The sequence below is a fragment of the Diabrotica virgifera genome, chromosome 5 (assembly GCF_917563875.1).
Source record: "Diabrotica virgifera virgifera chromosome 5, PGI_DIABVI_V3a".
Classification (NCBI taxonomy): Eukaryota; Metazoa; Arthropoda; class Insecta; order Coleoptera; family Chrysomelidae; genus Diabrotica; species Diabrotica virgifera.
Window position 1 is genome coordinate 143041807 of NC_065447.1, and position 25610 is coordinate 143067416.

The 25610-nt window shown below is 35.4% G+C and overlaps 1 protein-coding gene across 2 annotated transcripts in view; it reads left to right on the top strand.

Annotated features, from left to right (window-relative positions):
• The window catches only part of LOC114339972 (NFX1-type zinc finger-containing protein 1-like), a 380271-nt gene that overhangs the window by 53043 nt on the left and 301618 nt on the right, over nt 1-25610 (top strand). For both annotated transcript variants that reach the window (XM_050650389.1, XM_050650390.1), the window contains one exon: nt 19254-19762. In XM_050650389.1, coding sequence (XP_050506346.1) covers nt 19254-19762 — 509 coding nt within the window. The remainder of the gene's footprint in view (nt 1-19253; nt 19763-25610) is intronic.

Below are 25610 nucleotides of genomic sequence, written 5' to 3' on the forward strand. Positions count from 1 at the left end.
CTGTCTCAAACTTTACATAAGATAAAACATTTCTTTTCTTCCACCCGGTATAAGTACAAAAAATAAGTTTAAGTAAACATTTGCCCAAATGTGTAAATACCAAAGAAAACTCTAAAACAATAAAAAAAATTAGCGGAATTCGTTAATCTGTTCATGAAAAAATCAACTATGAAAATGAGCACAATTTTAGGTGATGCATAACTTTTGAGACTATGTTTAGTCCAGTCACCAGATAATTATTATTTTTTTTTCTGATTCTGGCCTTGGTTTAGAACTAGAACCTTTAGCCACGTAATTGGATAACTTATCACTAACTCAGGTTTAATGTGTAGTGTGTGTGTTGAGTAAGTGTCTTGTTACTTTGCAAAGTCGACGTCATTGTCTTTGCAAAGAGACGCTAATTGTATCCGAACGTCTGCGGTCCCTCCGGTGAGTACCGATCCCACAAGGACAGAAACTATAATTTATAATAAATGAAAAAATTCCTGACCCTGGTGGGATTCGAACTCACTACCATTCGAAACTTTCGATCCAAAGGTTAGGCGCTCTTACCACTGAGCCACAGAGGGGGTTAGATAATTATTTGATCTCTAAAAAAAGACGAACAATCTGAATTTTGCTAAGAATGTCAATTTAAAGCCCAAAAATATGCAAAAAAGTTTGCCACTTATTCCCCCTAAAACCTTCCTGAATGGTGGTATGGAAAACAACGATTTAACAAAAATCTATACGCTCTGTAGAAAAAAATGTTTCTAATAAGAAATGTTTATTAACACATTTTTGGCGTAAAACGAACCGTTCTCTACAACGCTTGAAGCAATTGGCAAATGTCAGTTACGCGCGCTAAATCAACCTTTTAATTACAATTTGTATCGATAGTACTGTAATTGTCTTTTTTACGCGGTTGACTCTACTATTTTATTTATTTATATTTTTAGGCACTAATTTAAATAAAGGAAGACTTACTTATATTATTTTATTTACATCGCTTATTTATTTAATAATTACAAATAACACCAACTAACACATCTAATTTATTTACAAACTCAAATTTATGATTTAATTAACTAAACATAATAATAACTAATAAATACATTTCAATACATCCGATTCGAATACATTAAATTACGCGACGCGCTTCGATGAAGGAATGACTGGCCTGTGCTCGAATCTCGGTTCTATATATACTTCGGCAGCGGTCGTCTCCGAACGCCGTGGATAGGAATGGTATTGTCTCGTAACGCCGAGAAGCTTCGGGAAGAAATAGGCCAATTCGTGAGCGGACTAAATAGTGTCACATTGCCCCCTCCTTAAAAGATGGTTCCTCCTGGAACCTTGTCGGGACTGGAACTGGATGCTGGTATCTGCAACTGGACCCTCTTTTACAACTCACAGTTGTATAAAAGTGGCAGGGGACGGTCTTCGCTCCGCACCAGTAACTATGCGGATTGCAACAGACTAACACCCGGACCTCGGTGTCTTTAAAAATTTCTTCTACCATATTTCGGATAACTCTCCAGTCTAATTGGCGGCATTCTAACTTTGGCATGGCTAAGTTTTGCACGTCGGACTCCAACACGTGCTCTCTCAATTGAAATAATGCATCCCATACATCTTGGTAGGTAGGTTGGTCATGGACAGTGTCTTTTGTTACCAGATAGAATAGGTAACGTGATGCATCTTGGAGTTTCAATGCTTTTCCAGGAGCTGGCAGTTGGCATTGAAGTTCTGCAACTCGACCAAACTTCCTTCGAAAGGCGGATGCCAACCCTCGTGCGTCTTTGATACTGGTCGGGATGGTATGGGCCAGTGAATAGTCATCGGGAAGTGCGAGTAGATCTCGCTTTTCTTCATTGGTAACACCATGTCTCGCTTTACCGGTACCTCCATATGCTCCCATGAACTCCTCGAACGTGAGGTCAGGTATTTCTCGAACTTGGTTTACTTCCACTTCTTCATCTACGTCGTGGTCTCCCTCGTACGGCGCCCACCGGTTATGGTGGACTATCATCGGCTTTCCCCTAGGAATCTTGCTTATTCGGTAGATAACGTCATTAATTTTCTTGACAATGAGATACGGACCTTCCCAGAACTGCTGCAACTTGGGAGAACAACCTGTTCGCTTCTTTGGATTATAAAGCCAGACTTTGTCGTTCTCCCTGAAACATCCCTTCTCGGCTTGGGTATCGTATCGTTTCTTCATTCGGTCGCTAGCGATTTGAAGATTAGAACGGACCAACTCATGTATATCGTCCATTCTTCTTCGCAATTCATTCACGTAATCCTCACCAGCAACATCTTCTCCAGGTCGACATCCAAACTCTAGATCACAGGGTAGACGCATCTCACGTCCAAATAGGACTTTTGCTGGTGTTTGGCCCGTTGATTCATTAACAGCAGATCTATAGGCCATTGCGAAGAACGGAAGGTACTGGTCCCAGTCTCGTTGGTGATTGGACACCATCTTTGTCAAATACTTGCCGACTGTCCTATTCATACGCTCCACCATTCCATCTGATTGTGGGTGATAGGCCGTAGTTCTTGTCTTCTTCATGCCTAGTATATCGCTCTCAAAGTTCCTTCCTTGGTCACTATGGATCTCCAGAGGCACTCCGAATCGGCTGATGCAGTCTTTGATTAACACATCTGCAATAGTGGCGGCCTTGTGGTCTGGAATTGCGTAGATCTCAACCCATTTCGTGAAGTAATCCATGACCACCGACATGTATTTGCATCCATTGTCACTTTCTGGAAATGGCCCGGCAATATCCAAAGCTATTCTTTCAAACGGACTTCCAACATTGTACTGTCTTATAGGAGCCTTCCTTTTCCGGTAGGGTCCGTTACTTGTAGCACAAATAGTACATTTCTTACACCAGTCCTTCACATCGTCGGAACTATTCATCCAATAAAATCGTTCCCGAATTCTCTGAAGGGTCTTCTTTACACCAAAATGCCCTCCTGATGGACTGTCTTGTAACTGACGAAGTATTTCGGCTACTCTGCTCTTTGGAATCACCAACTGCGTTCTCCTCACTGAACCATCATCATTTTCTATTACTCGTTTAAGCAAGCTGTCTTCCAAGATAAATGAGCCCCACTGGGCCCAATACGTCTTAACTACTGAGCCTAGGCTTGATATTTCTTGCCAAGATGATCGACGATTTTCTTCTTTCCATTTTCGAATCTTCTGTAAAACTGGATCTTTTTCTTGTTCTTCCTTGATCTTGGTAGGCGTCCACTCGTCGTTGACCACTGTTGTTCTTAGTACTGCTGCTTCCTTTGACTCTGTTTTGTTGCAATGGGAACATTCTGCTGGGCACGGCCTTCTAGATAGGGAATCAGCGTTCCTGTGGCTAACTTCGGCCCGATGCTCGATCTTGAAATCGTATTCCTGAAGTCGTTCAATCCATCTGGCTATCTGACCCTCTGGATTCTTAAACTGCATTAACCATTTAAGAGCGGCATGGTCGGTTCGGATTAGAAACTTCCTTCCGTAGAGGTATTGATAGAAGTGTTCCACTGATTTTACTACTGCTAGAAGTTCTCTTCTCGTGACGCAATAATTTCGTTCAGGTTTTGAAAGCACTTTACTAAAATATCCAAGGACTCGTTTCTGTCCTCCTTGAATCTGCGACAGCACTCCTCCAATTCCCACATTACTTGCATCCGTATCTAAGATGAACTCTCCTTCTGGCAGTGGATACCCTAATATTGGCGCTGTAATTAAATGCCTCTTCAATGTTTCAAACACGTATCTATTTACATCGGCCGGTGATATCGAGTGCTTAATAGTCAACAGATTTGTATTAAAACTTGTTAAATTATTTCTATAAAAAACAAACTGAAATAGTGGTAGTGTAGGGACACACAATGAGTGTCAATTCGGGGGGGAAAGACCCCCCCACTCATCCTCCAATCGATTCTACAGAACCGCAAGATATTAATATGCAAGTTACGGATTCAGGTATATTCAATACACAGGGAAATCAAAACGTAAGTACACCAATTTCTTTAAATATCGAGCAAACTAATCCTTTGAAAGACGGAAACACCTCCCAATTACAACCCCAAAGGGAGAAACAGGTATTTAAGTATGAATCAAACGATCAAGGACCTTACCATTTATATGTTGAAAATAATCAAACGAACTTTTCGGGTAGGCTAAATTCATTAAAAGTCGGGGATTTAATTTTATCAAATTTTCCTGAACTTGACAATAAAATTTTAAGTATAGATACAATAGGTCGCAATAGAATTCGAATAAAAATGAAGGACCCAAAAAATGCTAATTATCTTGTCAGTAACAAAAACGCTAAAGTATTTATCGACAACAATTTAGATATTTATGTTCCTAAATTTATTATTGTCAGGCAAGGAGTAATAAGAGATATTGCGACGGAATTTTCTGAAGAGTATCTCAAAAATAAAATTAAATCTTATGATAATCATCTGCCTTTCGAGGTTTTAAATGTTAAGAGAATAAATCGTAAGGTTACAAAAGATGAAATGACAGAATTTGTGCCAACCAAATCGTGTGTTGTCAGTTTCAAAACACAAATATTACCCAAATATGTAATTATCAATAAAGTTATTAAAGAGGTAGAGACATACAAACAAAAAGTATTGCTTTGCTTCAATTGTTTGCGTTACGGGCACCTGGGGGGGCACTGTAAGTCTCATCCCCGCTGTTTCAAATGCAATAAGGATCATAATTCAAAAGAGTGTACGGAAGAAGAAATATCACCAAAATGTTTCAGTTGCATGGGAGATCATTTCACTATTAATTTGAAAGATTGCCCGGAGTTTCACCGACAAAAATTAATCAAAGAAACTATGTCATCAACAAATTTAAATTATCATGATGCTAATAAACAAATCCCTAGAAACACCTACGCTTCTATTACTGCAATTCGTTCAAATAACCTTAGCAACATCCCAAATAAAAACATGACCTTTCAAAATATGTCCATCCCACCTCCAACCCGTTTTGAGCTTCTACCCTCATGTTCAACTCGACCTCCTCCAAACTATAACATCTTCGGAGAAAGCCCTTCACACCACACACAAACATACAGTAAAGTTCATCATAAACAATCAACTGGTACGTTTCACAAACCAGTTAAAAGGCTGAGGCCAAATAGCCCAGACCCCATAGAAATAGCACATCGAGATATTGTTTCCCAACCTAGGACTCTAGGGCCAGATTCTAATATTTTAACCAATAACAGTTACGTTAAGAATTTAAACACCTCAGATTTTTCAACTCATCATTCAGGGTTAGGCTCAGAAAATGTCAAAATTATTTTAGAATTAGTGGCAAACATTATCTCAACAATTAGGAGAACCAATAATTATGATATTTCAAAAACGGAACTAGAATATATAATTAGTAAACAATTAAATATAGACTCATCAGAAAATACATTAAATTCGCAGATACAATACAAAAAATAAATATAATTCAATGGAACTGCCGATCAGCAGTTTCAAATAAAGAGAACTTGGAATTCCTTCTTCACGAGTATGATGCTGCTCTTGCAGTGTTATCTGAAACTTGGTTCAAACAAGGAAAGTATTATAACTTTAAAAATTACAATGTTAGTCGTCAAAGACTTAAAAATTACAATGTTAGTAAGAAATCAAAAATGAAAGTATACAAAACAATAATTCGACCGACGATGATGTATGCAGCCGAAACTCTTAGCATGACAAAAAAACAAGAGGAAAACCTTAGAATACAAGAAAGAAAAATACTAAGAGCAATATTAGGACCAATAAAAATAAATGACAATGAATTTAGACAAAGAACGAACCTTGAGTTACTGGAAGAAATTGAGGAGGATATAGTATGTAAAATAAAACAGCAAAGAGCAAAATGGCTAGGACACATATGGAGATCCGGATCAACTACGACGATATACTCAATATTGGAATGGACACCAGCTGGCAAAAGAAGACGTGGAAGACCAAGATCTACATGGTTACAAGAAGTAGTAAGTGATCTCAACAATGCGGGCATACGACATTGGAAAGGGAAAACCAGAGACAGGAAAGAGTGGAGAAAAATAACAGAGAAAATTAAATAACGAACATGAGGACTGATATACCTCAAAACATAGATCTAGAGAGCGTAAGCGGCGTAACCCCTAAAGGGGTGTTTAGCCACTATATATATAATGTTAGTCGTCAGGATCGCCCAGACGGATTTGGAGGGGTAGCAATATTAATTAAAGCAAACATTTTATATAAAGAAATAATAATAAATACTAAAGTCAATTTTTCTCATAAATGCATTGCTCTTAAGCTTTTACCTAATAAAAAAACAATTCATATAGTTTCATTATATATTGAGCCAAGAAAGAAGATAGCGCTGCAAGAGTGGACTGAATTTTTTGATAATGTACCAAAACCTTTTGTAATAGCAGGTGATTTTAATGCCCACCATGTTTCTTATGGTTGCGATTTTAATGACACATATGGGAATATTTTATCTGATGCAATAAATCAATGTAACCTTGTTTATCTAAACAGCGGATCTCCAACATTAGTTCCTTTAAGTTGTAAAAGCGCAATCGACTTAACTCTATGCTCTCACGATATTGTACAATTTTTTACATGGACCACAATTGAGGACCCACATGGATCAAATCACCTACCCATATTAATTACACTCGATGTGGAAGATGATCATCAAGTAGCTGTATCCTCGGAGCACAACAGATGGCAGTTAAAAAATGCAAACTGGAATCTATATGTAGCTATTCTTGAATCCAGAGATATAGCTCAAAATTATGATGAATTCCTTTCTATGATTAATGAAGCTGCAGAAATCTCCATCCCAAGAAAAGTCTCTAGTCAGACTAAGCACCGTAATCACTGTCCGAAGCCTTGGTGGAACGAAACTTGTAACAACGCTGCTCATCAAAGAAAAATAGCTTTCATCAAATATAAGAGAACTCCAAATCGTGAAAATTTAATAGAATTCAAAAAAATGGACGCTTTTGCCAAACGCACTTTCAAACTCACAAAAAGGCAAAAATGGATTGAGTACTGTGAAAGTTTAAACCATCATACACCAATTTCACAAATTTGGAAAAAGGTAAACTCATATAAAAATCGGGAAGTCCAAAATAGACTACCAATAGACCCAAATGCGAATTGGATAGAAGAATTTCACATCAAAATTTCACCGCCATGGGTACCAACCAACCAAGTTGCATATGATCCCCAAATTTCGTCAGTACCAAGGAAGATGACCAATCTAAGCGATAGTTTTTTTATGTGGGAACTGGAACGATGTATGAAACATACCAACAATAGCTCTCCTGGTATAGACAATATTTCATATTCCATGCTTTATAATTTGCCAATGAATCAGAAAAAATATCTTTTAAGTATATATAATGCAATATGGACAGGACAAACAACAATCCCTGAAAGCTGGAAGGAGTATATTATCATCCCAATAAAAAAATATGATAAACCGGATTCCATTCCAACTTCTTATAGACCCATATCATTAGCTTCATGTGTAATGAAAACCTTTGAGAGGCTTATCAAAAATCGTCTTGAGCAATGGTTAGAGAAAGAACATATTCTGCCTGACACACAATATGGTTTCAGAAAATCTAGGTCAGCATTGGAGGCATTAACAGTAATAGTAACAGACACTTTAGCTGGATTTTCTAGTAACTTTATGACTATGGCAGGTTTCAACGATATTACAGGAGCATTTGATATCGTTAACCTAAATGTTCTAACGAACAAACTGATTTCAATTGGATTTCATAAACAATTAGCGAACTTTATAACTTCCCTGTACACCAACAGTACACCAACAGAAAAATTCATTTAAAAATAAATCAAGAAATCACCAAACCTAGAATCACGAACCTTGGACTCCCCCAAGGCAGCATTTTAAGTCCACTTTTGTTTATATTATATACAATGGATGCCAGTGTTAAACTCAAAAATATACGAACAATACAATTTGTAGATGATATTGTTTTTTATTGTACCAGGAAAAACTTTGAAACATGTGAATATGAACTGAACAAAACCTATGACATCTTTAATGAGTGGCTGAATGAAAATAATTTTACACTCTCTGAACAAAAAACAGAGGTGTGTGTATTTAGCCGAAAACGAAACATTGAGCAGGATCATGTAAAACTGGGACCTTATAATTTCCAAATAAAAAATGTAGTGAAATACTTAGGATTATATCTAGATCGGAAACTGCTATGGAAAGACTGTATACATCAAATAACTAAAAAGTCTGAGAATGCTATTAACATACTGAGAGCTTTCTGTTATACCAAATGGGGAGCTGACCCAAATATTGCCTTGTTGTTTTATAGAACTATGATAAGATCAATCCTGGATTATGGTAGCCATTTGTATGGATCAGCGGCACAAACGCATTTAGATAAAATAGAAAACCAAAAAAACAAAAGCTTGAGAATATGTCTTGGATATCTCAAGTCAACTCCAATAAATATTATGGAAGCAGAAGTCGTAGAACCACCATTACAACTGAGAAGGCAACTAATTAGTAACAAGTTCATCACGAAAGCATTTTCCAAATCCGCAAGTTATATGACACTTATCCATGAACTTTCAGTTTCAGTACTCACTCAGTCGTATTGGCTAAAAAAGAAAACTCCACTTATCTGTGAAAGTTACACCACTCTTTCTCAATACAGGTTGTCACTATACACATCAAAAATCCAACCAATATTTTCAGAACGTCCACATATTCTGTTTTCTAAACAAATCAAGACATTTCAGATCGACAAACACCACTTTCTCGAAACGGTTAATCAACGATGGCCCGACTACAACCAGATTTACACCGATGGATCAAAACAAATTCGTACAGGCGCCACTTTTTACGATCACACCACAAAATATCACGAAGAGATCAGATTACCAGATGAGGCAACGATATATACAGCAGAAATGTTTGCAATAAGTGAAGCTCTAAAGTATATACTTAGGACTGATAGATCGAAAAGTATTATATTTACAGATAGCAAAAGTGTCGTGGAGAGACTAAAGAATATAGGTGCGTCGAAGAACTTAAATCATCTAGAAGTAGAAATATTACAGACCAATTACGAAATACGTAGCTCACAACGAAAGGTGATAATAGTTTGGATAAAAGGACATTCGGGTATTCAAGGAAATGAAATTGCCGATAAGTTTGCAAAGGCTGCGTCAGACTTAGACAGAGAGTGTATTAATCAGCGTATTCCTTATACCGATTTGAATTCCATACTTAAAATTCAGCTCAAAACCAAATGGCAAGAATTGTATAACAGCAAACAAACAGGACTAAATTACAAATCATGTCAAGTCCAGATCCCGAGGCTAAGATGGTTCCACAACCAAAACAACAGAAACTTTATTATTACCATTAACCGAATAAGAGCAAATCATGCAATGTCACCAACTTATAAATTTAAAATTGGTTTAATTGATGATTCTTCATGTTTATGTGGTGAACTGGGAGACTTAACTCATATTATACTCGGGTGTTCATTAAATAGTGCAAGCACTGATAAATTCTATAATGAAATAGTTAATAACAACATTTTTTTACCCATAAATTTAAATTGTATAATTTTCAATACGAATAATAATATATTGTATTTCTTATATAATCACACCAAGAGGTGCAAAATGAAATTGTAAATTACTAACCACATCTTTGTTAGCAATTCTGCAACTAATTATATTTTGTACGTGTGCACCGAAAAAATATAAAAAAAAAATATAAAAAAAAAAAATTAAAAAAAAAAAAAAAAAATTTTTTTTTAAAAATTAATAAAAAAAAAAATAATAATAAAAAAAAAATAAAAAAAAAAACAGTAAAAAAGAATATAAAGAAAAAAAAAAAGCAAAATAAATTATACATATAAAAAGATAAGTAAAAATTACATTATAAAGAAAACAAAAGAAAAATTTGCACACATTAATCTTACCTTACTAATATTTTGAGCATTGTAATCGTGAGGAAGGATGAGTTTTAAATTAAAAAAAAAATAAAAAACAAAAAGAATTGTTATAGTTAAAGGAAAAATTGTCTGGCTAATTGGTCCCTACCAAAGCCATCAAATTAATTAAAAAAAAAAAAAAATGTTTCAAAGGCCGTGTGGCAGTCTCCATCCCAGCAATAATCCCTTGCTTCCTCTGTAAGTCGCGTTAATGGCTTAGCAATATCTGCAAACTTCTTAATGAATCTACGGTAGTATGTACATAGTCCCAGAAAACTTCTCACTTGATGTTTATCAGTTGGTTCAGGCCATTCCTTAATGGAATCGATTTTTCCTTTATCCACGGCCACTCCTTCTTTGCTGACTATATGACCTAAATAATTGACTTTACTTTGAAATAGCTGGCATTTCTTGGGGCTTAACATTAACTGGGCAGATTTAAGTCGATTAAAAACGTCTTCTAAATTCTTCAGGTGGTCTTCAAACGTCTCCCCCAAAACGATTATGTCGTCTAAATACACCAGGCACGTTTTCCAAGATAACCCTCTCAACACATTTTCCATAAGCCTCTCAAATGTCGCAGGAGCATTACAGAGTCCAAACGGCATAACGTTGAATTCCCATAATCCAGATCCCGTCGTGAAGGCCGTCTTCTCCTTGTCGGCTGGATCCATTTCTACCTGCCAATATCCAGACTTCAAGTCCAACGTAGAAAACAATTTACTTCCAGCTAATGTGTCCAACGTGTCGTCGATCCGAGGCAGAGGATAACTATCTTTCTTGGTAACATTGTTCAACAAACGGTAGTCCACACAGAACCTCGTAGTTCCATCTTTCTTCTTGACCAGGACCACCGGAGAGACCCATGGGCTCGTAGAAGTTTCTATCACCCCGTCTTTCTTCATTTCTTGAACAATCCTTTCAGCTTCCTCTCTCTTCGCCTGTGGTAATCGTCGAGCTGTTTGACGAATTGGCCTAGCGGTACCAGTGTCAATTTTATGTTTGACAACTGTCGTTCTTCCTGTCTTTCCTCCTTTCGGTACGAATATGTCACGATATTGCCTAAGAAATTCCCTTAATTTTCTTTTTTCCATTTGATTTAGAGATTGGCCTGCAACTGCAACCATTTGGTCGAACTTGTCGTTGGAATTATCTGATGTTGTCGTCTGCCGGATTATGGACGTCACGGGTACACAAGTTCCTACTTTTGTCTCCTTCTTGATGGTCACTGGGTAGTCATTGACATTAATCAATCTCACGGGAATTTCTTTAGCAGAAGTAACCAATTCCTTTCCAATTATGATTCCTCGGCCAACCTCCTCGTCGTGGTTCCATGGCTCCATCATAACAGGTGTTCCTTCTTCTACAATTCCCTGTAGCCGCGCTACGACGATCGTTTCACTCCTCGCAGGCACAACTGTATCTTCTTTAATGGCTGCTAGCACAGTTCTGTCATCATGTGGATGAAGAAATACCTCCTCGTTGGCAACTTTGATTACCCTATTCTTAAAATCCAATTGAAATCCATGCAAATTCATTACGTCCATTCCTAATATAACATCTTCTTCGATGTCTGCAACTATGACAGTATGGACGAACTTTTCTGCTCCAATCCCTAATTGTATCTGGATTTCTCCATGGGTGTTGGCGTTTTCACCTGTGGCAGTCCGCAGTCGCAACCTCGTTGGTAAGAGTTTCTTACGGCTGTTTAAAACTGACGGTCGTATAATGGTCCTGGTCGCTCCGGTATCCACCAACAAATACTTTTTACCATTTATTTCTCCATCCACATATACACTATCTTCACGACATTTCAAAGAAGCTATTATTATGAGATGGTCTTTAGAGGAGTTCTGAGTCGAGGCTGCCCCCCTAGGGTCTGTGCGTTCTCTTATTTCCTGCTGGCGAGTTTCTTGATTTGCGTTCTTCCTTAAACTCCGTGCGTACCCCTTTTCACCACAATTGCAGCAATTCATGGTCTTCGTTTTCTTCGATGTAAAGCCTTTCACCATATTTACCAGCTGGTCAAGATTGTCTTCATCCTCTTCTTCTTTCACAGTTCGAACTGCACTGTACTCACCAGAGGCCTGCGTAGCTGATTCGAACTCGAGGGCCGCGGACAATACATCGACCAGCGTCTTGTGACGAGCTAATCGCAGTGTTCTCTGCATTTCAACATCACGAAGACCATCCATAAATGTTTGAACAGCCAATATTTCCATCATGTCTTCGGGAGCTGTTGGATATGCATATCGTACCAACCTGGCAATATCTAGCTCATATTCTTGAAGAGTTTCATCTTTCTTTTGTCGTCGGTTTTTAAGCCGCGCCTGATAGACATACTCCAAATGTTCGTGCCCATAACGCATGTTTAGTCTCTTCATGAGTTGTTCAAAATCATTCGTCTCCTCTACAGCTATGGTCTGGAGTACATCCAAAGCCTCTCCTCGAAGAGCAATAACCAGATTTACAGCTTTGTTTTTTTCAGACCATCCGTTCGCTCTTGAAACTGTTTCAAACTGTTTCTTATAACTGTTCCATGACGACTTTCCGTCGAAATTTGGCACCTTAACACGAGCAAAACTCACACTCCCTTCAACTATCGACTGTGGCTCCAATTTGTATTTGGTTTCATCATCTTTAATATCTGTTAAGATGGGTTTCATCCCTTTGTCTACTTTTTCCGTTTCCTCCATTTTCTTTTCTATTTCCTTGATCTTTTCTTCAAAAGTAGATTTTATGGACGATATCTTGTCGTCAAAATCCGAAGTGACTTTAGAGATCTTGTCAGCCATCTTGCTTTCAAGGGATGAAATATCACCCGAAACTTTCAAAATATCACTAGAAACTCTATGTTCTAACGATGTAATGTCTGTCGAAACTTTCAAAACATCCGAGGAAACTTGGGAGATTTCACTAGAAACTTTGCTCTCTAACGACGTAATGTCTGTCGAAACTTTCAAAACATCCGAGGAAACTTGGGAGATTTCACTAGAAACTTTGCTCTCTAACGATGTAATGTCTGTCGAAACTTTCAAAACATCCGAGGAAACTTGGGAGATCTCTTTAGAAATTGACGAAATTAAAGCAGTTTGCCTGTCCTCAAACACGTAGGTTTCTGGATCATGACCCTCTTCCTGTAGTGCGTTCTTCAGACGAACCACTAGATCAGCCTTTTCCCCGCTGCGTCGAGCTCACGATTTTCCAGTTCTGTTCTGAGCTCCGTAAGGCGCAGATCAGAAAGTTTCGGCTTACACTGTGAAGACAAGGTCACACTCTTTATTTATTACGATTTATATTTTATTTATTTTTAAAGGTTCCACACTCTATTTAAACCGAAAATTTTTACGTTGATTTCATTTATTTCAAGTATCCTCACTTCTGACACCAATGTGATGTAATTGTCTTTTTTACACGGTTGACTCTACTATTTTATTTATTTATATTTTTAGGCACTAATTTAAATAAAGGAAGACTTACTTATATTATTTTATTTACATCGCTTATTTATTTAATAATTACAAATAACACCAACTAACACATCTAATTTATTTACAAACTCAAATTTATGATTTAATTAACTAAACATAATAATAACTAATAAATACATTTCAATACATCCGATTCGAATACATTAAATTACGAGACGAGCTTCGATGAAGGAATGACTGGCCTGTGCTCGAATCTCGGTTCTATATATACTTCGGCAGCGGTGGTCTCCGAACGCCGTGGATAGGAATGGTATTGTCTCGTAACGCCGAGAAGCTTCGGGAAGAAATAGGCCAATTCGTGAGCGGACTAAATAGTGTCACAGTACATTCTTTCACGGTTTTTGCTCTAAATTTTAAAGAACCGCTTGGATTGACATGAAATTTGGCATACGCATAGCTTACATGTCAAAGAAAAAAAGTGATATTGTGCCGATGTGTGCTTTTGTCCTGGGGGTGACTTTCACCCCCTCTTGGGGGTGACTTTCACCCCCTCTTGGGGGTAAAAAAATATTATTCCAAAATAAGTCCGGAAATTGATAAACTGACTAATTTTAAGTAACTTTTGTTCTATAGAACTTTTTCGCCAAGTCAACACTTCGAGTTATTTGCGAGTGAATATGTTCATTTTTCAACAAAATAACTACATTTTTAGACGGTTTTTCGCAAATAACTCAAAAAGTAAGTATTTTGTCGAAAAAAACGTTCTCAGCAAAAATATGGACTGTAAATAAGTAAAAAAAATGGTGTACGCGTTAGGTCTCTAGACCTCGTAAAGCCAGAGTTATAGCCAATGAACAATAGATTCATATTTACCAAATTTCAAATAGAATACTTTGAAGTGAAATATCCAAAAAAGTAAGCACTTTTTGGGAAGAATCCATTAAAACTTTTTTAAAGAGTTTAAAAAGAGCTTTATTTCTGTTTTTATCAAAAGTTTTTATCATTAAATTTAAGCAAGTTACGCTCAAAATAAAGTTGGTCCCTTTTGTTTTGGCAAAAAAAAATTGGGAAGACCACCCCCTAATTAGCAACTTAAATGAAATAAATCGTTACCGCTCCATAAATTATTTTACTTATGTTGTGTTTATATGATCTGTAAGTTTCATCGATTCAAAGTGCTTATTTTTGAAAAAATTTTGTTTTAAAATGAAATTTTTAAAAATGTTAATTTTGAAAAATATGATTTTTTTCAAAATAACTTAAAAAATGTTAGAGATACCAAAAATCTGGAAGAACAAAATAAGTCAGCATTGCTTTTCTGAATATCATATATTTTTTGTTTTTCTGTTAGAAAAAAATTGATTAAGATTTGGTGCTTCTAAATTTGCATACATTCGTGATCAGTGACTCGTTCAACCCCTTTTAACTACAGCCCTTTCAAAAATAAGGACTTTGAACCGATGAAACTTACAGATCATATAAACAATACATACGCGAATCCAGAAACTTGTGAAGTCGTAACGATTAAGTTCATTTGAGATACTAATTGGGGGGTGATTTTCTCGATTTTTTTACCAAAAAAAATGGACTAACTTTATTTTGAGCGTAACTTGTTTACTTTTGATGCTAGAAATTTTTTTTATAAAACAAAAATGAAGCTTTTTTAAACACTTTAAATAAGTTGTAATAAGTGTTCCCCGAAATGTGCTTCATTTTTGGTTATTTCACGTTAAAATATTCCATTTTAGATCTTACGAATATGAACCTATTTTTAATTAGCTATAACTCTGCTTCTACTAGGTATACAGACCTGATATATACACCATTTTTTTTTAAATATTTTACAGGCTATATTTTTTCTAAAATTCTTTTTTTAACAAAGTACTTACTATTTGAGTCATTTGCAAAAAACCGTCTAAAAGCGTGGTTATTTTGTTGAAAAAATGAACATATTCACTGGCAAATAACTCGAAAAATATTGACTTACTGAAAAAACTCTATAGAACAAAAGTTTCTTAGAATTAGTCAGTTTATCCATTTCCGGACTTACTTTGGACGAATATTTTTTCACCGCGGGTGAAAACCACCCGCGGGGCAAAAGCACATATCGGCACAATATCACTTTTTTTCTTTGACTTGTTAGCTATGTGTACGCCAAATTTCATGTCAATCCAAGCGGTTTTTTAAAATTTAGAGGTTTTGCAATATTTTACCGTTAAAGAACGGACTACAACTCAGCGGTAAAAATCCAATATCTATTGCAGTTTTTCACAAGATTTTTCCATAAGTACTGAAAAGAAATATAATGTGTGGGGTATTTTTAAACATAGTTGAACGCCCTTTAAAATGAGCTACTGGAACGCTCTTTCCATTAAAGATTTTGGGGTTTGTGTCCGCCCCAGCTAGAGTGTTGATATAATTTAATTGAAAACTGATCTACAAAATGTCCCTCTCACAAATAAATTTGACCTGTTTTTGCATATTTTTAGATTTTCTATTAGTGTAGGAAACAGAGTTTAAACCTCGCAAAATGGGCACAAGTCGGGTTTTATTTATTTTTTTTCCTGGTATATCAAGGGGTGCCTATTATAAGACTAACTTTTTCTTAAAAAATTTCGCACCGGGACCCCCCTTTTCATCACTTTAAAGGGGGTAATCTGTGGTGTTTGCGAAACGTACCCCTTCCTGTACGTTTTGAAAAAAATTTACTTAACAGTAAAATGAAGAGGACTATATTTCCTACTATTTACTTCCCGACAGCATATTTCTATCATCCACTGTTTAGCGGGGGTGGCGGCCCAAAGTTGACAAATTTTTAAAAAGGATGTTTTAAAAAAAATTATTTTTCCCTAACTGTAATGAAAATTAAGAAGAAACTCTGGGTAAATTAATCACAAATAAGTGGCTGATTTTTTGGTATACGTTTCATTTATAGTCTAAGAGCTGGGAGCGGATTTTGTGCGTGATAAGTAATATGGAAAAACTATGCGGGAATATGTTGAATTAGTTGTGTACATGACTTTCCCCAACGGCCGGAAACCAGAGTGGGGGACAAGGGTAGTTATAAGGGGTCAAAATCGCGGTTCTTATTATTTTTTTGTGACGCTCATGATCGAGATAGTGCACCAAAATTTGGGAATGAGTAGGTCATGACGTAACTAAGTAAAATCTCCAGGGGTGGAACGCTGCGTGGGGGACAAATGTTGTGCTGCGATACAAAAAAAAAAAATACAAACTGCGACTTTGACCCCTTAAAACTATCCTCATCCCCAAGGGTTTCCGCCCCTGGAGATTTTGCTTAGTTACGTCATGATCTACTTACTCCCAAATTTTGGTTCATTATCTCGATTACGAACGTCACAAAAAATCCCCTATAATTTTTATATTGACCCCTGCCCCCACCACTTTGTCGGCCACGCAACGTTCCGCCCTTGGAGATTTTACTTAGTTACGTCATGACCTACCTATTACCAAATTTTGGTGCACTATCTCGATCATGAGCGTAACAAAAAAATAATAAAAACCGCGACTTTGACCCCTTATAACTACCCTCGTCCCCCACTCTGGTTTCCGGCTCTATGGATTTTACTTAGTTATGTCATGGTCCACTTATTCACAAATTTTGGTGCACTACCTCAATCACGAAGGTTGCAAAAACCCCCTTAATTTTTTATATTCACCCCTTCCCCCACCCCTTTGTCGGCCACGCAGCGTTCCACCCCTGGATATTTTACTTAGATACGTCATGACCTACTTATTCTCAAATTTTGGTGCACTATCTCGATCATTAACGTCACAAAAAAAAATAATAAAAACCGCGACTTTGACCCCTTATAACCACCCTCGTCCCCCACTCTGGTTTCCGGCTCTGGGGATTTTAATTAGTTATGTCATGGTCTACTTGTTCCCAAAATTTAATGCACTATCTCAATCACGAACGTCGCAAAAAACCCTTTATATTTTTTATATTCACCCCTACCCCACCCCTTTGTCAGCCACGCAGCGTTCTGCCTCTAGAGATTTTACTTAGTTACGTCATGACCTACTTATTCCCAAATTTTGGTGCTCTATCTCGATCATGAGTGTCATAAAAAAAATAATAAAAACCGCGACTTTGACCCCTTATAACTACCCTCGTCCCCCACTCTGGTTTCCGGCCGTTAGGAAAGTCATGTTCACAACTTATTCAACATATCCCCATATAGTTTTTCCATATTACTTATCACGCACAAAATCCGCTTCTATCTCTCCGACTATTAATGGCAATTACCCATTTTTTAATTACAGGGTGTTGTTACATTTTAAAAAACCCCGTTTTATACCATCTGAACCGCCTATGCTAGAGTAAAAAAACTTTCAGCGATTATCCAGGTACTGGTGTTATATTCAAATGTCTATAATGCACCCCCATTTTTTTTTTCCGGAACCACCCCCAAAGAAGGAGAATTAATAAAGAAAGTGATTTTCTTGGAATCCTTCACACACCATGTCCTTTATTAAAATGCTTCATATATCATTTTGTGCACGTTCTTATTACCCATGCATGGACACCAAAAGCGATTTCTTGATGCAACCCCTGTACCAAAAAAAAAGATAAATAAAGGGGTGGTTGAAAAAAAAAAATTTTTTCTTTTTGACCAATATGGACATATGCTCCATCAATAGGGTTTTTCATAAATATATATATATATATATGATTATTGCAACATCCCTGCGGAAACTACCCCTATCCTTGAAAATAAACTGCAGAAACTACCCCTATCCCTTGGAGAGCATGTTTTTACGATTTTCTCATTACCTATGCATTTTTTAAAACAAAAATTATTCAGAATGAAAGACCATTATTTTCTCTACAATTTTCTCTAAGGTCCTATGCATTTTTTTCGTTATAAGCAACCGTTACGGCACAGTGGCGCCGTAAACCTCAGAAATGCTTTGGCGGGCTCCAGTTTTTGTTTTCTTTTTTCGTCACCCATTCATTTTATTGATAACGTACTTATGGAAAATAAAAGAACACACTGTCTGTTACACATTATAACCTATGCATATTTTATTTTATTTGCACCCTAAAGCCACAGTGGTGGCCCAAATCAATTTTTGATTATTTTCTTTATTAATTCTCCTTTTTTTTTGGGTGATTCCGGGGAAAATATGGGGGTGCATTATACAAATTTGTAAATAAGACCAGTACATGGATAATCGCTTAAACTTTTTTTACTCTAGCATAGGCGGTTGAGATGGTATAAAAAGGGATTTTTTTAAAATGTAACACCCTGTAATTTAAAAATTTGCAATTGCCCTTAAATGAAACCTATACCAAAAAATCAGCTACTTATTTGTGATTAATTGCCGTAGGGTTTCTTCTTAGTTTTCAGTACAGTTAGGGAAAAATAATTTTTTTAAAACACCTCTTTTTAAAATTTGTCAACTTTGGGGCGCCAACCCCGCTAAACGGTGGGTGATAGACAAATGCTGTCTAGAAATAAATAGTAGGAAATATAGCCCTCTTCATTTTACTATAAAGTAAATTTTTTGCAAAACGTACAGGAAGGGCTACGTTTCGCAAAAACCACAAATTACCCCATTTAAAGGGATGAAAAGGGGGTTCCGGGGCGAAATTTTTTAAGAAACAGTTATTCTCATAATAAGCACCCCTTGATATACCAGAAAAAAAATAAAACCGGACTTGTGTCCATTTTGCGAGGTTCAACCTCTGTTTCCTACACTATATGGGGACGAAATTATTGAGGGTGTTACCTTTTCAAATTGATACTCTGTATAATAATATAATATAACGCTATATCACATTATTATGTTTTAGGTCATGAAGAGAGAAGAAAACGTGATGGTGACCCAGTTCCTAATATATCAGGGAGTCAAAACGGGAGGAAACGTAATCGTGGTTCTGATCCTAGACCTGAACGTGGTCGGGGTCGTGGCCATGGTCGGGGTCGTGGTCATGGTCATTATCGTGTCCCTGGTAATCACGATAACGGTCGTAATGATAGTGGATTTGTCCCAGAGAGGAAACATGAAAATGAATCAAACAGAACGCGTAAACCTCGTCAAATGGGATTTAAAGCACTCGATGCATTGATGGATAATGACAACATTGAAGAAATTATTTTAGATCTTAATGACGGCAAGAAAGGTTTTAAAACATTACTGGGTAGCACATTATCGACAGATATGATTGTTTTGGTTGTAAAACTGTTAGCTAAAATATGTGATTCCGCTTTTAATACTTCGAAGACTTCAGTACTGCAATTTGCAATCGAAAGTGAATTTTCCAAACAAGTGACACATTTCGTAAATAGCTTGGCTGTACAGGTAATTTTTTTTATACTTTTTTTATCTAAAAATTACAGTGCGGTATTAGGCTATTAAAAAAAGATCAGATTGCTTTCATGGTAAAACAAGTTTGCATGTAATGTACACAGTAAGCCCCACACTACTAGATACATGGGTAGGTACCTAATTGCTACGTTTGTGGGCTAGTCAGGTCCGTTCTCAGATATGACTTTCATCCCTGTCATGTTACTGTCAAGAAATTATTCAAAATAATTGTTTTTCCATAAAAAAATACATTAATTATTAATAGTATTGTTACTCTGCTTTAAGGGTCGTTTTCACGCTACGTCTTATTGTATGTTTTGTGTGTCATGCAAAACGTACGACAAAACGTACGCTTTGTCCAGTGTATACTGTGGCGTGTAAATAGCAAAACGTACGTCTTGTCGAATCGAAAAATGTATAGGATTTTTCCTATCACACAAAACGTACAATAAGACGTAGCGTGAAACCGAACCTTTAAAATAACTTTATTTAAACACCAAGAATATTACAATACTTCAAAACTTTTACAACTTTAACAAAATGACAACTATAAACGTCAAAATTAGATCAGCTTTATTTAATACAGCTATTATATTTGTCAACTTTATATGTTAATATTAAATTTCTATACATTTTCTGGCATTCTAAACGTCGCTAGACATAAAAATAAATATTACAACAAAAGTGTAGGGTCCAGGACTGTAATATCTCAATGTTCCTATGTATCTAGCAGGGTGGCGGTTACTGTATATAACAAATCATATCGATACCAAAAATATATACGGCGTGGAAGCCTCTTATGGAATATAATTTCAAATTCATAAAACATTATAGATATTTATATTTTTTTGCACAATAAGAAAGGCTATAGCGGGATAATTTAAAAATGCCCCCGCACCGATCAGCCCCGCGACTTTTGATAAAGGGTATAAAATCATAACTTCATATAAATTTTTAGCTTCATAGAGGCCATCAGGAAAAAATTTTCTCTGATTCTATTTTTTGCGTACCTAATTTTGCTTTAAACGATTCTAAAAAAAATCAAGAAGATGTATCTTTTGAACACAAAACAGTCTGATTTATTTCAGATTTATTTTGAAAATTGGGCCTAGGAAAAACGTATTGAAATTTTCAATAATTTTTTAGGTTATATGTTTTGGCCAACTTATAGATGTTTTTTGTGTATTTTTTTTTTCGTTCTTTTGAATGGCAAAGGCTGATATATGAATTTTTAATTTATGAGAGGAAAAAACAGAAGAAATCGAAAAAAACCGTTATTTTAGTGCTTAGTGGTTAAATGAGCGAATTTTCGCGTATTTTTGATTGCTTCCTTTAATTTTGTTGTCACAATTACCATTCATTTGCTTTCCTGGATAGTCAAAATTCAAAAAACAAATAAAAGGGGTAACTGCAAAATTTCGGCTCCAATGCTTTTTAAATGCATTCATTTTTTTCTAATCTTACTAATAGGTATTTTTGAAAAATTCAAACGCAGAATGAAAGATTACGTTATTATTGAGGGCCGAAAGTTCCCGACAACTTCTATAATGGTTATTTTAATAAGTTACAGGGGTGAAAAAAAAAGAGAAAATTTTATTTTATTTCAAATATCTCATTCAAAAGAAACTTTTTGTTGATTCTAAGGGACTTTCGGCCCTCGTTAATAATGTAGTCTTTCATTATGCGTTTAAATTTTAATAAAATATTTATTGGTTTCCTCAGTATTCGAAAAAATGAATGAATTTAAAAAGCATTGGAATTATGTAGAGGGCCAAAAAATTATGGAATAAATTAATTTTCTCTAGAATGGGCGATTTTGAAGTTAAATCCCGAAACAGGTCGATGTTTATTTTTAAATTTTAATTTTTTAGCTTGTATTTCTTACTAGTGACGTCATCCATCAGGGCGTGATGATGTACTCGATATTTTTTAAATGGAAATATGGGTCGTGTAGTAGGTCATTTAAAAGTTTGTTGATTACTATTAAGTAATGTAAACATTAATATCATTATTTATACATGGTGGTCAAATTTTTTTTTAATTAAATTAATTGAAGCAAAAGGAAGAATGTATATAACTTATTTAACTCAAAATACATTTTACTGCTGTCAGAAAATAGAAAAAATATTTATTTCACAAATAAATTTTTTCGCTTAAATGTCAAACAGCCTCCCACCTGCCTGTTGGCACTTTGAACATTTAATTTTAAACGGTTAAATTGACACATATTAAATAATACATCCGCAAAAAAATTCTATAAAAGGTTATTTAGAAAAAACACTTGCTGGGGTCTCTTTAGGACCCCGCGTGGTGCTCTAAGAGTTAAACAAATTATATAGGTACATTACATTATAACAATATTTTTAAGATTGAAAGGAATTTTATTATTTATTAATGTTAGTTAGATTTTACACAAATTATCGAATATTTAGTTAGTTTGAATTTAGTTTTGACGATTCTGTCAAAAAAGTATGCTTTATTCATACATTAGCAGATGGCGTTAGGAGTTTATTGAATTATTTTAAATTATTAATGAGATATAAATAAAATTTGAGTTTAGTTAAAAAAATTATTAACAACTAACTTTAAAAATTTTAGTAGAAATATATTTACTACTTTTATATTAACTACTTTATTACTACTACTTTACTACTTTTAGTATAGTATAGTTGATCCAAAAGATGGCATAACCCAGACATCCAAAGTGAAAGTTATCCTTCAACACCAAATTGTTCTATATGGTCCACACAATGTCCAGAAAAAAGTCACACCATTTTGAGCGTCGGGTTTGGGGGGAGAGAGGGGGGAGAAATCGGTAAATTCGTAGTTTTTTAAGTTTTCGCCAATGTTTCTAAAACTATGCGGTTTAGCATGAAAAACCTTCTATACAAAATTGTTCTATATTAAATTTGAAATAAAAAAGGCCCTATGCATAATCTTTCTAAAAATGAATGGTTCCAATGTTACGGAGGTAGTATAGTATAACTGGTCCAAAAAAGGCCTAACCCAAACATCCAAAGTAAAAGTTTTCCTTCAACACCAAAATGTCCACATATTGTTCAGTAAAAAGTTACACCATTTTGAGCGTCCGGTTTGGGAGGGAGATGGGAGAGAAGCCGGTAAATTAGTAGTTTTTTACGTTTTTCGTCAATATTTCTAAAACTATGCTTTAGCGTAAACAATGTTTAATACAAAAATATTCTACATGAAATTTAAAACAAAAAATGTTCTATACATAATTGTTATAAAATCAACGGTTCCAGAGTTACGAAGGGTGAAAATTCTAGGCTTTCGATACTTTTTATATTTTTTGGGCAATATTTATGATATAACTATACCAAAAACCCAGACATCCAAAGTGAAAGTTATCCTCCAACATTAAATTGTTCTATATGGTCCACATAATGTTCAGAAAAAAGTCACACTATTTTGAGCGTCGGGATTGGGGGGGATAGGGGGGAGAAATCGGTAAATATAAAAAGTATCGAAAACCTTCACTTTTCACCCTCCGTAACTCTGGAACCGTTGATTTTATAACAAATATGTATACAACCTTTTTTGTTTTAAATTTTATGTAGAACATTTTTCAATAGAACATTCCTTACGCTAAAGCATAGTTTTAGAAATATTGACGAAAAACGCAAAAAAAAAACTACTAATTTGCCGACTTCTCCCCCATCTCCCCCCCAAACCGGACGCTCAAAATGGTGTAACTTTTTACTGAACAATATGTGGACCATATAGAACAATTTTGTGTTGAAAGAAAACTTTTACTTTGGATGCCTGGGTTAGGCCCTTTTTTGGACCCATTATACTATACTACCTCCGTAACTTTGGAACCGTTCATTTTAGAAGGGTTATGCATAGGACATTTTTTATTTAAAATTTAATGTAGAATAATTTTGTGTAGCAGGTTGTTCATGCTAAACCGTTTAGTTTTAGAAATATTGACGAAAAACGTAAAAAACTACGAATTTGCAGATTTCTCCCCACTCTCCCCCCCAAACCCTACGCTCAAAATGGTGTGACTTTTTTCTGAACATTATGTGGACCATATAGAACAATTTGGTGTTGGAGGATAACTTTCACTTTGGATGTCTGGGTTTGGGTCTAACTATACCATACTATTTTATATTTACTACTTCACCAGTACTTTTCTTTCGCAAAATTGACAAAAATATTGGTCACTTTATTAAACAAGTAACTTTATTAAGAAATGAAAGTAACATATTGCTTTAATTTAAAAATAATTTAAGGCATTATGTTACTTTATATTTACTTGGTTACAAGACTTTTATTATTTTACAAATGTAATTTTTAATTCTTCTGCAAGTTTGTTGATTATAAAATTTTGAAATAATTGGGTGGAGTGACGGTAGATGGCAAACAATCACTAGTAAAAAAATTACTAGTAAAATATAAAACTACAGCTATAACTGAGATTTGTCATTTTGTTTTGTCATATTAAATTAAAAAGAATAGATATTAAGTAATATGTATTTAAAAACGTATATACACTGCGCGTCAGAGAAAACAGGCACCCCAAAAAATGAGCTATTTTTTATGTCTTGTATCTCCTAAACTTGTCAGATTTAAGTAAGTAATTTTTTTAATATGTTATAGCCTTATTCTTTTATAATATGGCTGTTATAATATTGTTAATAAACAGGTAAATTTTATTGTATACCGGGTGTACGAATCAAACTGTGTTTTTTTCTAAAAGTTCGCAATACCCTGTGGAATATTCTAGCATTTATAAAATATTGAAATTAAAACCCAATATATTTATGTTGGATAATACAAAAGTTACGTACCTTAACAACTAGCATGTCGGTAAAGTCAGCAGCACCATTTTATAAGACCGAATTCAGACTAAGACTATATTTTATTGCTAATTTATTACGGAAAGAAAAAATTTATTGCTGTATCCGTTTCAGAGAAACAGTGGGTGCTGCTAGCTTTACGGTAAAGCTAGCAGCACCCAACCTACATCTCGGCAATGAAAAGGAGTAAAAAGCCCATTTTAACGGCATATTTTATTGCTAATTAATTGCTCGTGATTGGTATATTAACCAATCCAGTAAAACTACCCCATCATCTCCTAGCGCAAAACTCACCCCCGAAAAAGTGATGAAACTCGGAAATTCAACCCCAAGGAATTAATTGCTAATTTATTACGAAAAGAAAAAAATTATGGCTGTAGCCGTTTCCGAGAAACAGTGGGTGCTGCTAGCTTTACGGTAAAGCTAGCAGCACCCAAACTATATCTCGGCAACGAAAAGGAGTGCAGAGCCCATTTTAACGGCATATTCTATTGCTAATTGATTGCTCGTGATTGGTATATTAACCAATCCCGAAAAACTACCCCATCATCCCCTAGCGCAAAACTCACCTTCGAAAAAATGATGAAACTCAAAAATTCAACCCCAAGGAATTAATTGCTAATTTATTGCTAATTTATTACGGAAAGAAAAAATTTATTGCTGTAGCCGTTTCCGAGAAACAGTGGGTGCTACTAGCTTTACGGTAAAGCTAGCAGCACCCAACCTATATCTCGGCAATGAAAAGGAGTACAGAGCCAATTTTAACGGCATATTTTATTTCTAATTAATTGCTGTTGATAGCTAAATTGACCAACATCCAAAAACTGTCCCATCATCCCCTAACATAAAAACCGTCTTACATAAAATCAATTTACTTTATCAGACTATAACAAATAAATCCAGTTAGATATTCCTTCAAATCTAATTTCTTCTTTGGAGGTAGTTTTGGAATATCTTCTTTTTTTTATGAAAATATGTCTTCTAAAACATAAGAATATGCGAGTATCTAGTAGTTGACT